General features: G+C 50.2%; 2 protein-coding genes across 5 annotated transcripts; one reads left to right on the top strand and one right to left on the bottom strand.

The window, feature by feature from the left end:
* The first annotated feature begins 137 nt into the window (after window positions 1-137).
* Window positions 138-8,554, top strand: TMEM97 (transmembrane protein 97). Its single transcript, XM_045487965.1, has 3 exons — window positions 138-387; window positions 6,032-6,176; window positions 7,250-8,554. Exons 1-3 carry the CDS (start codon window positions 262-264, stop codon window positions 7,507-7,509), a joined length of 531 nt encoding a protein of 176 aa, XP_045343921.1. The 5' UTR covers window positions 138-261; the 3' UTR covers window positions 7,510-8,554.
* Window positions 8,555-8,657: 103 nt separating this feature from the next.
* Window positions 8,658-15,197, bottom strand: IFT20 (intraflagellar transport 20). 4 transcript variants are annotated; one of them, XM_045487966.1, is made up of 6 exons: window positions 15,042-15,196; window positions 11,687-11,929; window positions 11,392-11,520; window positions 10,177-10,262; window positions 9,545-9,648; window positions 8,658-9,078 (listed from the first exon to the last, which is right to left on the bottom strand). In XM_045487966.1, exons 3-6 carry the CDS (start codon window positions 11,516-11,518, stop codon window positions 8,997-8,999), a joined length of 399 nt encoding a protein of 132 aa, XP_045343922.1. In that variant the 5' UTR covers window positions 11,519-11,520; window positions 11,687-11,929; window positions 15,042-15,196; the 3' UTR covers window positions 8,658-8,996. The 4 variants fall into 4 exon arrangements, with proteins under 4 accessions (XP_045343922.1, XP_045343924.1, XP_045343925.1 ...); XM_045487968.1 differs by lacking the exon at window positions 11,687-11,929; XM_045487969.1 differs by lacking the exon at window positions 15,042-15,196 and having other exon boundaries at window positions 11,687-11,952.
* Window positions 15,198-15,238: the final 41 nt, after the last annotated feature.

Here is a 15,238-nt window from a genome sequence, read left to right as displayed (position 1 = left end):
AACAGCCAGTGGAAATGGTCTGGGGTGGCACCGCCTCTACACGCTATACTTGTACGAGCCAATGGGCGTGCCCTGCGGCGAGGGCCGCTCCCGCCGCGGCTTTGCAGCCAGCCAATGGGAGTGGCCGACGTAGCCCTCCCGGGGGCGGGGCGGGTGGTCAGGGCGCGGAGTCCTGGGACGCGGCGCGGGTCGGGCCCACTTCCCACGTCGGCTTTCCGGGCTAGTGCGGCATCCGCCCCTCACTGGCGCAACCAACCGATAATGGGGGCTCTGGGCGTCCGGCGCGGTCTGGAGTGGCTACTGGGCCTCTACTTCCTCTCCCATGTCCCCATCACTCTGCTCTTGGACCTGCAGGTGGTGTTGCCGCGCGAACTCTACCCCGTCGAGGTGAGGGCGACGGTCGGTCCAGACGGCCGGTCGCTGAATTTGGGGCCCCTCCGCGCATTGCGATCGTTCCCCGGCGTCCCCAAGACCTCCCCTCCCCGGCTCGCCGCCCAGCCAGGGTTCTGCCCCCTTTTCCCTCCCTCCCTTCTTAGGTCCTGCCCGTGCCCCAGCCTCTCCTCACCCTTCATCTCGATGTCTTGCTTGGGGTTTTCGATGGTCCGGACCGTTATCCCAAGCTGCTTGGGGCAGACACTTTGGTCCTTTTAAAGACAGTTCTTCCCTGGGTATGCGTAAGGCTCTCAACACCCCACCTCTGGTCACTTGTATTTGAGGGAAGTAGCCTGGATGAACCAGTGTCTCAATCACGTGTTGGATTTGTGTGTGCTTTGAAAGAGCTTTAAAATAACGTCTAATCCCAAAGCAGTAGTGCAAGTAGCATTAGACCCATAACACAGGGCATTCACGGATCGTCATTGCTTCGGTCTTAGGATCCAGCGACTTGGAAAGCTCGTAAGTAAATTAACGACACCTTTTCAAATCAGCCCTTTTGATTAGGTTCGAGTAAGAATGATCACCTGACTAGAAATAGAGGCGAGAAGCCCCATTTCCTCGTTGTTAATGAGTATTCCTTACCCCAAAGTTTGCTTTAATGCTTTTCGTTTCTTCAGAGCCACCGTTTTTTTTTTACCTGGTCCTTTCACCTCTGGACCCTGTAACCTTCTCCCGTGGAGCTCCTGTCCTCAGTTCTGTGCTTCTCCACATTGTGTGCAGAACTGTGGGCAAGACTGACTTGTCTACCTGTTTCCCTTTAGGTGCTTTTTCTCTGCAGAGCGGGGGTGGGGGGGGAGGTGCTTCACCTGAGGTCCCTGAACCCCTGGGGTACACCATGGGGTATTTTAAAACTGTGTGGGCCTTGTGGTTTCTGGGAGGAGAGTCACAAGCTCACACATACAGGGTATATTAGTTTCCCGTTGCTGCTGTAACAAATGACCAGAAACATGATGGCTTTAAACATTTGTTCTCTTACAGTTTTGGAGGTCAGAAGATGAAAATGAATCTCGCAGGCCTAGGGGAATCTTTGAAGGTCCTAGGGGGGAATCTGTTCCTTGCCTCCTCCAGTCTGGTGGCTGCCAGTGTTCCTTGGCTTGTGGCCCTATCACTTCAGTCTCTGCTTCTGTCATCATTTGGCCGCCTTCTCTTCTGTAATCCAGTCTCCCTCTGCCCCACTTTTATGCAAACACTTGTGGTTACGTTTAGAGCCGACCAGGTAGTCAGCATAACCTCCCGTCTCAAGACTCAAAACCCTTACCTTAATCACATCTGCAAAGTCTCTTTGGCCCTATAAGGTTACGTTCAGAGCTTCCAGAGATTGGGAACTTTGGGGACTGTTACTCGGCCTGCCACACAGACCCAGGTAGCACCCGCTTTCTCAGCAGGTGGCCACCGCTCTGCACCAGCCATTAGTTGCCTTGAAGAAAGGAGCCTTCTCTGTGGTTTTCAGAGTCTGTGTGGCCAACAAAACTCGGGCAGGCTGCCTGTTTAGTCTTTGGCGTGATGAGTCCCTTTAATACTGGGCACTTATGTTATTTACTCCAGGTTACTCCGGACTTAACAGCTGGTGCTTTCTTGATCTCTTCTGAATATGCCGTTCCCACAGGTTCTTGCTTACCACCCCCAAATACAGTTCAAATGTGTCCAGCATCATACAGACCCCATTTCAGCTTATCTCTTTGATTTGGTAAAGTTTTCTCGGTTTTAATGATGACTTACTGTAAAAGGTCAAGGGCCATTGCAAGTGGGACCTGGCCAGAAATTGTGTATGTCTGTGTCTTTCTATCTGATGCTGTCTGAAGGTGCCGGCGACACGGGGGGGATCCTATTTTGGAAGGGCTGTTGTCTCTCTTCACTCTTGTTGCTTTGGAGTTGAGATTGATGGTTTTGTTGCTTGGTTATGGGGAAAATAATAATAAAAGCCTTGAGGGATTCTCAGATTCTCTTTGAAAAAATGCCCAATCTTCACATCTGTTGTGTTTTTCTTCCACAAATAGAAGGAATTTTTTTCCTAGAACTAAAATGCTTGTGGCGATCCCATAATGGTTGGGGCTGATCTTCCTTGGTTTGAACCGGTCAATACTTGGAAAAACTCTTACTCTGAAACAAAAAGAATTTAGTTTGGATTGGAACATGGAGAGGATGGGGAAGGCATTGTGCAGTATCGTTTGCAGCTGGTAGCATTGGTTCTGTTTAAGGTGAGCGTCTAGGTGTGAAATCGACCTGTGCTCATCCTAAGGTAGAAAAGTGCGGGATTGTTCAGTGGCAATTCCTGGTTTAGAAATTCTGGTGCCAGGGGTGCCTGGGCGGCTCAGTCAGTTAAGCAACCGGCTCTTGGTTTCGGCTCAGGTCATGATCTCACGGTTCGTGAGTTCAAGCCCTTCAATCCCAAGCAGGGATACTCTGATTCTCTATCTCTCCCCCTCCCCGCCTTCCCACTCACGAGCCCGCACATGCGCGCTCTCTCTCTCAAATAAATAAACTTTATCAAAGAAATAAACTTAAAAAAATGGATTGTGGCCTTAAAAATGTAAAATAATCTATTTTAAAAAATCCCTGTTTATAGGCCAGGTCAGTAGTTTAATGGATACCAATGGTAAGTGGAGTCCAATGTGTCAGGTATAGGGGCGCCTGGGTGGCTCAGTCAGTTAAGTGTCCGACTTCGGCTCAGGTCATGATCTCGCGGTTCCTGAGTTCAAGCCCCGCGTCGGGCTCTGTGCTGACAGCTTGGAGCCTGGAGTCTGCTTTGGATTCTGTCTCCCTCTCTCTCTGCCCCTCCCCTGCTCACACTCTGTCTCTCTCAGAAATAAATAAAAATTAAAAACAAAAAATGTGAGTCAGGTAATAAACCATTTTGGGGGACTTACCTAATAAGAGTAGTTCTTAAGGACCAGTTGCATGCTGCGCTCTTAATAGGATTAAACTTGAATTCCTCCACATACGTGTTAAGTTCAACTAAGTAATTGTAAGATTTACTCTGTGCTTGCCATTGTTCTAAAGACCGTGTACATTAACTCATTTAATCTTCCCATTAGTGAAGGAAGTGCTATAATTGGGAAGCAAGTTCAGTGAGATTTAAGTGCTTTGCCCAAAGCCCGCACCCGGAGCCCTTCACTCTACCAGGGGCCTGCAGTTTGCTTTCCCTCAGCCCTTAGTCCAGGTCCTTTCCGGCAGCATGCGGCTCTCAGGCGACTGTGGGCGGGCGCTAGGATCCTAATTGATGACCTACAAGAGCTGGCTGAGTTTTGCTGATCTCATCCTGGATTTATGAAATAGACTCTATACAAATGGAACAGAAAATGAAATCAAACCAGGATGCCTTTTAAATTTCTACGGTAAATCTTTTTAAAAAAATTTTTTTTTTCAACGTTTATTTATTTTTGGGACAGAGAGAGACAGAGCATGAACGGGGGAGGGGCAGAGAGAGAGGGAGACACAGAATCGGAAACAGGCTCCAGGCTCTGAGCCATCAGCCCAGAGCCCGACGCGGGGCTCGGACTCACGGACCGCGAGATCGTGACCTGGCTGAAGTCGGACGCTTAACCGACTGCGCCACCCAGGCGCCCCTCTATGGTAAATCTTGACAGCAGGTCATTCCCTCCGATATTTTTTTTTTTTTAATTTTTTTTAACGTTTATTTATTTTTGAGACAGAGAGAGACAGAGCATGAACGGGGGAGGGGCAGAGAGAGAGGGAGACACAGAATTGGAAACAGGCTCCAGGCTCCGAGCTGTCAGCACAGAGCCCGATGCGGGGCTCGAACTCACGGACCACGAGATCATGACGTGAGCTGAAGTCGGCCGCCCAACCGACTGAGCCACCCAGGCGCCCCCCCCCCCAATATTTTTTAAAGAATATCTGGAGAGCAAAAAAAGGATCTCCAAAAACATTTGGCTCAAGTTGCTTGTTCCACAGACAAGGAAATAGAGCCCAGGAGAGGTGCAGTGACTTAACCTTTATGAATTTTTTTCTGCCACCTCACCGTCCTGAAGAGTGCCTAGAAGGAAGATAAGGGTATTGCTGTGAGTTTCAACTTCAGATCAAGTACAAATTAGACATCACCCGGTCGATAAGCTGGTAATCTAGCCAGAGCCTTTCTGAAATTAATATCATGCTAACAGAATGTTTGTTTCTGGATATTTGCTTAAAGCTCAGCTTCAGCGGTGAGGCCTTGGTTTCACAATGGTGAGCCTTTATCTTTTGACTAAAAATTAACAGGAAAAATACTGCAATGGAAAAAAATGGCTTTTCCACTGCAAGCTAAATCCTTACATTGGAAGTTCCCTTTATTTGCTGTAACTTGATATTATATATATATTTTTAGCTTTGGAGACAGGTGTGGCAGGACAGCGCCATCTCCAGGATGTAAACTGTGACAGACCTTTTGTAGTCCCATGTGATGCGGGGGAGCCCTACGCTTTGGGCTCTTAAAGGCACAGAATGGGCAACCTCCAACCTTTCTGCTTCCTTCCTCTGCTGGTAGCCATGGGTCTGCATCTTTTTTTTTTTCTTTTTTTTTTTTTTTTTTAGAGAGAGGAAGCACACGCGAGCACATGAGTCGGGGAGAGGGGCAGAGGGAGAGAGAGAATCTTAAGCAGGCTCCATGCTCAGCCGGGAGCTGGCGTGGGACTCAGTCCTACAACTCTGGGATCATGACCTGAGTGAAAAATCAAGAGGTGGTCACTCAACCGACTGAGCCACCCAGGCGCCCCTGGATCTGCATCTTTTGATTTAACAATGTAATCAGGAGGGTGGGCCCCAAGCTAGAACCAGGACTGCTAACCCTCAAGCCTTGACAGCCTAGAAGCTCTACAGTTTGTGGTTTGGGCAGTTTGTTCTCCAGATGTCCTGTGGGTCTCCTAAAAGAGAACTCTTCAGAACTACAGTAGTTAAGAATGATGAGGAACTTGAGATTTAGGGATTCAGTTGTCTGAAAGTGCATCTTTTTTTTTTTTTTTTTTAATTTTTTTATTTTTTTCAACGTTTATTTTTATTCTTGGGACAGAGAGAGACAGAGCATGAACGGGGGAGGGGCAGAGAGGGAGGGAGACCAGAACCGGAAACAGGCTCCAGGCTCTGAGCCATCAGCCCAGAGCCTGACGCGGGGCTCGAACCCACGGACCGCGAGATCGTGACCTGGCTGAAGTCGGACACTCAACCGACTGCGCCACCCAGGCGCCCCTGAAAGTGCATCTTAAAGAGGTTAAACTTCTTTCCCTTCCGTTCCACGCCCCCTCCCCCCCCCCCCCCCCCCGAAAAAGACAAAGAAACTCAATTCATTTCTGTATTTGAGGCAGTCTGGCCCTCGGAGCTTGGTGTGCAGCTGCTGTTAAAGGACAAATGTTAGGATGGTTTTCACAGCCGTTGGCTGACATACAGGGCTAGTGTTACCCGGAGTCACGAACGGGTAGCAGAGGGGCTGGAAGAGCTGAGGAAGGCTTGGAGGAGGGAACATTCGAGTCAGAGCTAGGGAGTCTTTAGGAAGGGGCCATCTAGGCTGCCTCGGGGCTGGGCAGTGAGGGACTCTTCGGGGGTTGGAGCGGCCAGCCTGTCCTGCCAGGTGCCTGTGTTCAATGTGCTCGTTCTCTCTCCTCAGTTGAGAAACCTGCTGAAGTGGTATACCAAGGAGTTCAGAGACCCTCTGCTACAGGAACCCCCAGCGTGGTTTAAGTCCTTCCTGTTTTGCGAGCTCGTGTTGCAGCTGCCTTTCTTCCCCATAGCAGCCTATGCCTTCTTCAAAGGTTGGTAACTGGAAAATCCCATTTGTGCCCTGATACCCAGTCCCAGAAATCTTTTGGGGAAGTATCTCAGAGGAGAGTGATCCCTTAGTTTGAGGGTCACCTAGGGTGGGGTGGTAATGGCCAGATCTTGTAAAGGGACATCAGCGTGGCTCAGGTGGATGCCTGTGTGGGTAGCTGAGCCGAAGGACTGTCACCTGGAGATCTCTCCTACACCTGAGGCTGCTTCAAGATCGAACTTGTTCCTATTTATCGTCTTTTTTTTTTTTTACCCCTGCAGAATTTATCATTAGCTTTTATTTTTCTGATTTGGGGAGCACCATACTGGCTTTTCAGCGGTAGCATCAGGCTAATCCCTGAAGGGCTTAACTTCTCATTTATTCTTACAGTGTTCCCGTGTGACTTAACGCTTTTAGAAAGACGGGGGCCTTACTAATGTACATGATAACTAAGCTCATACAACCAGTTTCCCACTGGAGCTCCCAAATCCATCTCAGCAGAATCTGTTGATCTTCTCACCTGTATATATACTTATTTAACAGATGCTGTGGGCAGGCCCTTCGCCCTGCCTTTTAGGCCAGACTGGCATAGATCGTAATGGCCGTTTTACTGCCCTAGAGTTTCTTTTTCTTGCTTTTTTTTTTTAATTTTTTGTTTTTGAGAGAGAGAGAGAGAGCGCGCGTGCGCGCATAAGTGGGGGTGGGGCAGAGAGAGAGAGTGGGATAGAGCATCCACAGTGGGCTCCATGTTGACAGCAGAGAGGGCTCAGACTCGTGAACCCCGAGATCATGACCTGAGCTGAAGTCAGACACTTAACCGACTGAGCCACCCAGGCACCCCACTAGAGTTTTTCTGAATTAAATTCCATCCCCCACCCTTGGCGCTTTAGCAGCCGGTGGGCTAGAGCCCCAGCTTTGTGCATTAGGAGATACTAGAACACATCGGGTTTTCCATTTGTTTGTACTTGGAAAGGAGGTAGATTCAGTGGAAAGGGAGCAAGCGTGGAGACTGGCGTGGGCGCCCCTGGAGTCGTGGACATACCTAACGCTTACCTCTTTCCCTTCCCCCAACTTCAGGAGGCTGCCGGTGGATCCGCACCCCTGCAATCATCTACTCCGTTCACACCATGACAACTTTAATTCCAATTCTCTCCACATTGCTATTTGAGGATTTCTCCAAAGCCAGCGGTTTCAAAGGACAAGGACCTAAGACTTTCCACGAACGACTAACCCTCGTATCGGTCTACGCCCCCTACTTTCTCATCCCTCTTATGCTTCTGCTTTTCATGTTGCGGAGCCCCTACTACAAGTATGAGGAGAAAAGAAAGAAGAAATGAGAGAAATGACCACTGGCCCGGCGGGAGATGCCCACAGGGCAGTTTCCTGTTGGACCCGGTATGCAGAAAACTGCTCAGAACCCATGTTTTTCGGTAGCGTTCGAACCACACCAGCAACACACAAGAGCAAGACACTGGCAGGAGCCCCATCAGACCCTCCCCTTCTGAGAACACTGGCACCAACGGACCAATCACCTGAGGACGGACAGGGGGGTGTGGGCTGGGTTATAGGGAGGCGGAGCCAAACACCTCACTGTGTGCCCAAGTTCCGCCGGGAGCAGGACCAGACCAGAAACCGGATAAACTTCTAAGACACGTGGCCTGCTTGGCATGTTCACGAGTCGCTTGACCCACAACATACAGGTGACTAAACCCTCGATTCATGATTCTCTACAGCGTGTCATTAATCAGCAAAATGAAGAGTGGGATGTTTCAGGCCATTTTTAAGTTTAAAACTGTGACTTTAATATTCATTAAAAACGATATCCTGGTTTTTTTGCCTTCCCCTCTGGTGGGGGGAAAGGTCCTGTAAGAGGTTTAGACTTGGGTTTTGCTCAACGGTTAGCCCTGGCCTGACTTTCAGAAATGGGTTCCGCTGGAAGGTGTTTTCTTTCTGTCTTAAACAGGTCATCCCAGAAAAGATTTTAAGTCTCCTTAAAGACCTTAGTCTTCTGTTTTTACAGACCACCTGACATAAGCCCCGCTCTGGGGTCTGGTGTCTCAAACCTGTTCTGGAAGTGTGCTTCCGGGGGGATAACGTCACCTCCCTGATACTTTTGTCATCATTCCTGGCTTGTTCTCTAAGTAGAGGGGCAGCTGGGCCTGACGTGTCCGTTGTGTAAATACAGGAGCTCTTCGTTGGTGTTCCTTAGTTTTCTCTAAATACGTACTCAAGGCCAACTCAAAACCAAAAACTCAGTGAATGCATGGAAAATGGTAACTGGTCCTTCCTCTTTTTATCTGTTTTGCTCACAAGTCATAATGGTCTGATTGATGGGGTACCATCTGACACCTGTGTCCGGTCCCAATAAAGGTAGCTGCCGACAACTGTCTGCTTCGTTTCGTGGCCTGGGGGCTAGAGCGTCCGGGGTTCCCTTACAAGGTGTTCCGTGTACACTTCAAGGGCAACAGGAAAAGAGGCAGATCAAGCCATTTGAAAACAATAATTTATTGCTCTTCCTTTGAAAGCTTTGTGACTTTACAAAAAAAAAAAAAAAAGGGTCAAAATTTACAGACTGCTCAGTTCAGGCTAAGAGTGCCAAGAGGTGAGAGCCTGGACCACTGTGGCCACGGGGTAACTGCCCAGCAGATGTTCGCTGACATTTGGAAACAAGCCCCCGGACTTGCTTACTGCCTTCAGAGATGCTGCGTTTTTTCCACACCATCTCTCGGGACATACTTGGATCATTGGTCAAGTCACTGGATTGGTACAGAGGTTTTTTGGGTTTTGTTTTTTGCCCGGCCTGCTATAAAATGAAATTTCCAGTTCATTTCTGAAAAATAAATTGGTCAATAAATTCATTTTGTTCTGCTTCTACTTTACACAGAGCTTCATATTCAACCCGATACCTGAAAAACAAAATTGTTAGAAGCCCTAAAAATGGATGAAATAAACCGTGGACTTAATTCTTCTAGAGAAGAACGTAAGCGATTTAAACGATCCCAAGAAATGGTGTGAGTTCATAATGACGAAGTTAGGGTAAGAAAGAAAGAGCGAGGCGAAGCCCAACCCAGGGCCACCCGTGAGAAGTCTCCAGGTCTTTTCCTCTAGGAGAACTAGCCAGCTTCACGGACTCGCTACCGGAGCCTTCTAGCTCCCAGACCACTAGAGGTGGTTTTGTATTAACAAGTGTCCTTTTTCCTTCTCATTAAACAGGACTTGACTTTATTTTTTTAAGTCTTCAAGTCAGATGGCAAGTGGGACCCTGTTCCCGAGAGGACAATGGTGAAGAATAAGGACAAGAGGTGGCCACTCAAGAAGGAAGAATAGAACTGCAGTCGAGCAAAGAACTTTCTTTGCACCCTCGCCTCTTACCTTTCAAGCTGCATTTTCTTTTCTGCTATTAGGGCTCGGAGTTGCTGCTGTTGGGCCTCCCTCTGCTTTGCTATAGATTTGAGCAAGTTCCGAGCACCAATGGCCTAGAAAGAAGGTCGTGGCTTCGTTAAAACCGTCTTCAGCTGAGTCCTCAGCCAAGGGAGGGCCACTCGGGGGTGGTCTCAGTGCCCAGCCGGGGACAGACCGTCGAGCCCCAGAGCTTCTGGGATAACCTGATGAGACCTGCATCGCAGCTCAGGGGCAGATCCGCGAGTCCCCCCGCCCCCGGAGTCTGGCACACGGGTGCCAGTGGCCCCTCTGGTGCACCATGGAGCCCTGTGTCCTTTGCCGGGTCACTGACACCCCGTATGCCTTCTTCACTTACAAAAGCATAAGACCACCCATCTCAGCGATGTGAACATGAAATGATGACAAGGTGTACTAGCATAAAAGAGTTCGACTAGCGGAAAGAGTTGACTGGGAATTGTTACTTAGAATCCCGTTTTACTTAAAGAAAATAATCCCATTCCCCGCCCCCCCCCCCTTCCCCAGCAAGAAAAAGTCCAGCGGGCAGGAGGAGAGGCTGGTGAACCGTGTCCCAGGCCAAGATGGAGAAGGCACGCTCATCTTACCTTCATCTTCTCGTTTTCTGCTTCTTTTGCCAGTTGGTCAACAAGCTCAATTAAACCACCAACTATTTTCTGAAACTGGCCAATTTCTTTTAGGGGAAGAACAGAAAACAAAATGTTTTATTTTCTCTGCATCGTCACTCCCTTCGTGTTCCCTTGTGGCGAGAGCAGGGCTAATGTGTGTCCGAGCGGTCTGGCGCACGGGCCTAGGGTCTTCCACCCTTGGTCTAAACCCAGAGGAGGGTGGCCAGGCGCTCAGAGCTGGAGCAGGGCACACTTGGACCTTGAGCCAGCCGGTGACTGTTGACCTCTGTCTGTGAGGCTCCCGGTGGCCCATCCTCCACACAGACTCCATCCTGCCCTCCCCAGGAGTGACAGGAAGCACAAGGGGCATGTCCCCAGAAGGACGGACTCAGGACGTGAACACAGTCTCCTGACTGGCCACAGATATGGCCCTAGGTTTCAGTGAATGGTGGTGGTGGGGGCAGGGGTTTGCCCACGGAGGGCAGAGCTAATAAAGAGCTCAAAGCATTCAGGTGCTAATCTCCCATTCGCTTTTTTCAACGTCCTTGGGTGTGGGGGGACCTCATCCTACTGAGGAGTGAACTAGGACCCAGGGAGGAGGGACGGCATGCAGTCAGAAGACTGGCAAGGGAGCCCAAGCTACCTTTCACCAGCCAAGCTCTCTGCAGACTATGGAGTGCCCAGAAGGCTCAGAAATCCCTGCTTTAACCACACGTGCTCTGTATCCGCTGCTCTCGGGTGCTTGCCTCCTGGGACAGGAGGTGTCCTGGGTATCCAGCTAAAATAGGACTTTGTTGAGTCTGTTGAGCTACTTCTAGAGACTCCAGTTAATCAATTTTCACTCCAAGTGATGGTAATCCCGCAACTGAGAGAACTATTTCTTCCAAGAATCGGGAGTACCTAACTACTCCCACCCCCAAGCCACAGTTCTGCTTCCGTGAGGTTCAAGGTTTCTGAGAGGGAAGAAAAGCAATGATGGGACATCCTCCACATCTCACCATTTGTTTCGTTTGGTGCTCTGTGTGGGGCCACATGGGCGCATCACAGGGCGGGCAGACGAGGTGGTTAGTACATGGGAATCGATAAAGGCCGGGCTCCACTCTGGCAGGGACAAGAGCTGGGGGCTGGGCAGGGGCGGGACACAGTTGGAAGCTCAAAGCTGAGTGGCACCACGTCTCCCCAAATGACACTCACTGTCCACAAAGTCCTTGCACTCCTCCTTGAGCTCTGTGGTCTGCTGGGTAACCTCAGGGTCCAATACCCGCAGCTTGTTCAGCTCATCAAAGTGCAGCCCCGCTTCACCCAGGATGTCCTTGGCCATAGCTGTGAAGAAACCAGGCTGAATCCCCAATCGCTTCCCAGCCACCCAAGGAAATGCCTCCTCCCAGGCCAGCCCCGCTCCCGCCCCCAGACACCAACGCCAAAAACCCAGATGCTCTTCCTCCAAAGGCTCCCCCCTTCCCTCTGCCTCCACCTCTCTGAGCCTCACCTGTTTCCCTTCCAGCTTCCCTAGAGGAGAGAAGTTCTGCTCTGAAGGGCTGAGAGTGGCAGCCGGGAGGAGGTGTGTCATAGGAGCAAGGGTCAGGAAAGAATAAAGTCCAGCTGCTTGTCACAGGCACCGTTCATTCAACACACATTTCTTGAGTGCCTTCTACAGGCCAACACTGCTAGATGCTGGGGGTACAAAGATGAGTGGAGCATGGTGCCCGCCCGGGAGGAGCGCATAGTTTAGCTGGAGGAAGACAGACACGTAAACTGAAAAGTACACTGTGTTAAGTGCGTTTACAGAAATATCGCGCAAGCGCTGGAGAACACAGCGGTCAGCTTGGGGCGGAGGAGTCACATTTGAACTAAGCGTGAGAAGCCATGGCATATTTATCCCCAATTAGGTGCCCAAAAGGACATGAAAAAGCTTTTCAAACACAGTACTGGAATAACACCAAAAGCAAACGAGGAAATCTGCGTGAATTAAAGATCAGAGTTAAAAAAGAAGCCGGGAGGAAGAACCTTACCCACAATGTACGCCACCGGCTACTGTATGCTTGCCTGAACTCAAGGACTAGAGTTGGTTCAGTCTCTTTCCAGCAGAAAACACAAAAAGGAATGGCGTGTCAGCAAGCACATACCAAGTAAGGAGGCTGGGGAAAGGCATTCCAATCAGGGAAAATAGCACAGACACGAGCCTGAAGTCACTGAGCGGTCTAGAATATGGAAGGACCGAGGATGTAGCTGAAGAGGTCGGCTGGCGCCAGATCAGGAAGACCATGTGCGCCAAGCTAAGGCATTTGGGTTTCTTTCTGTGGGCAGGAGAACCAGCAGGGATATCTTTTCCTCTCCCAGGCCACCTTGAACTCCTGGGTCCAAAGGATGCCTCAATTCCGGGAAACTGAAAACGCACCCTCATTCTGGCTCAAAACAAAACAAAACAAAACGGGCGCCTGGGTGGCTCAGTCGGTTAAGCATCCGACTCCGGTCATGATCTCACAGTTGGTGGGATCGAGCCCCGAGCAGGTGCAGAGCCTGCCTGAGATTCTCTCTCTCCCTCTCTCTCTGCCCCTCCTCCACTCACGCACACTCTCTCCCCTGCTCTCTCAAAAAACTAAGTAATAAACATTTTTTAAAAACCCTAAAAAAAACGAAAAAATGAACATTAAAAAATAAAATAAAATAAACAAAAGGACACGCCCTGTCTACAAAGGGAGGCAATGCTACTTAGGGCTAGCCATTGGCCCCTATACCAATTCCAAGACCCCGGGTCTTCCAAAGGCTACCACCACCTGGTGCTGTGCCAGCCCTTTCCTCTGCCCCCACCTCCCCCAGCTGTCTCCCTTCTGGCTTCCTTAGAAAAGTTCTCTTCCACATGGGGTGACTGTGGGAGTAACTTTCCAGAGCAGGTATACCATAGGAGGAGCGATGGTTAAAAAAAGAATTCAGTCCCCCGGTTACCAGAACTGATTTTCAAGACAGCCAAAAATCCAGATTTATACATGAAATCTGACTTTTAAAGGAAAGCGCTGAATTCAAAAATTTAAAGGCAATACCACATCCAACACTGTGGGCCAACAAATGCGTGTCTACAGACTGTCTGACTGTGGCCCAGAGCCTTTCGCCTACTGGAAGGAAATAGGCTAGCATCTTCCTTTTGAAACATTTTAATCATCCCAAGCTTCCTTTTAATCAAGCTTTAAAAAAAAATTTTTTTTTAACGTTTATTTATTTTTGAGACAGAGAGAGACAGAGCATGTACGGGGGAGGGGCAGAGAGAGGGAGACACAGAATCGGAAACAGGCTCCAGGCTCTGAGCCATCAGCCCAGAGCCCGACGCGGGGCTCGAACTCACAGACCGCGAGATCGTGACCTGAGCTGAAGTCGGACGCTTAACCGACTGAGCCACCCAGGCGCCCCTTTTTAATCAAGCTTTTTATTGTTTTTAATATAGTTGCCTCTCGAAGTACTTCTTTTTTTATTGTTCAATTTTAATCAAGCTTTTTAAAAGGTCTGTCTTCCTGCTTTTTCTGTGACATTTACACATACAGGCTGAGCACTGAACACCTACCAGGTGATTAATCAGACCAACTGCTCTAGAAAGCTTCCAGGAACCCGAGGGAGCAAATAATCTGCTTCGACCGCCACTCCCGTCCCTGAGAGGAGGCATTTATTCAGAGACACCTTCTGAGTCCCTGCTCTGGAGCCAGAGTAGTCAAGAAGATGCTTCAGTTCCTGACCTCTGGACAGAGAGTAAACAGATAACCACAAATTGTGACAACAGTATGAGGAAAAGCACTGGGTGAAGATCCTGAAGCTAAAAGAAATGTAATGCCTTCCAAGAACCCAAAGCCTAGTGTGGTTAAAACCCAGTGAACAGGGGGAGTGTGGAACAGGGTAAGTCTAGATGGGGAGGCCAGCGCTGGTTCATGGAGGGCTCTGAAAGCCGCAGTCAGGAGCCCGGATTTTATCATAAGGGTAGCGGGCAGCCAGCAGATTCTCAGCAGAGTGGTCCTATCTGCCTTTTGGAATGATCACTGAGACCCAGGATGGAGAATGAATTGGAGGAAACAGAAGAGGGAGGCTACGCCTACCTTGGTTCATCACTGTAACCCTAGCATCTAGCACGGTGCCTGCACATACCGAGTGCTTGCACTCAGCAAATGTTTGTGGAATGAATGCGGAAATAGAGAAGGCTCTTACAGTAACGAAGGCTTGGAGCTGAAGCAAAGTGTTCCAATTTGCGACGTTATGTAAGCCGAGTTGATAGCATTTAGTAAAGGACTGGATGAACGTAGGAGTTTGGGGATGAGGGAAGGAAAGAGGCCAGATTGCCATGTATCTGGCTTGAGCGCCAACTGGATGTTTGGAGGGCAGAGTTGAATGAGATGGATAGGACCGGAGAAGGAGGGTAGGGTGAGGGTTCCCAGCCAACTATCAGATTCTTTTCCAACTCCCACCACACGTGCGTGTCTGAGCATCTGAGGAACACCGGGCACAAGAGCCGCATGGAGCTCCCAGAAGATGACAGCGGCGACACTCTCCGCCCCAGTTCCACTCCCCGCACTGCAGGCGCCGTCGGTGGGGTGGGGGGAAGGAAGGGGCACGGGACATACATACACAGTTAGGAAGACCCGGGTGGTGGAGCTGGCTGTCCACACTACGCAAGCGCCTTGAACTTATCTGAGCCGCAGTTTCCTCACAAGACCGTTGCGAGCATCAGCGCGTTAAGTTCCAGGCCCAAGCTGGGTGTAACACCGCTCGCAAAGAACCGCGCGGAATCCCCACGTTTCTTTCGGCCTGTCAGATTCACTCGCCCCGGGTCCGCCGGCGTCCCCCGGCCCGCAGCCACTGCCTACCTGCCAACCCCGTACCGGCGGCGCGCTGCGGCCCGGGCTGATTCCGACAGGCAGCTTCTCTCCCCGGTTAGCGGCAGCCGGTGCCTCGCCCGCCGGACTCAGCCGCTGCCACGGATACAGGACCTGTTTACCCACAACGTCAGTACCTGACTGCGGAAGCACTTACCCCGCCCAGCCCGCAGAGCCTGCTGGGAAAC

This window comes from Leopardus geoffroyi, chromosome E1 (genome assembly GCF_018350155.1).
Source record: "Leopardus geoffroyi isolate Oge1 chromosome E1, O.geoffroyi_Oge1_pat1.0, whole genome shotgun sequence".
In the NCBI taxonomy this organism is placed as follows: domain Eukaryota; kingdom Metazoa; phylum Chordata; class Mammalia; order Carnivora; family Felidae; genus Leopardus; species Leopardus geoffroyi.
The sequence above is the reverse complement of the archived record's forward strand: the minus strand, read 5'-3'. Positions and strand labels throughout refer to the sequence as shown.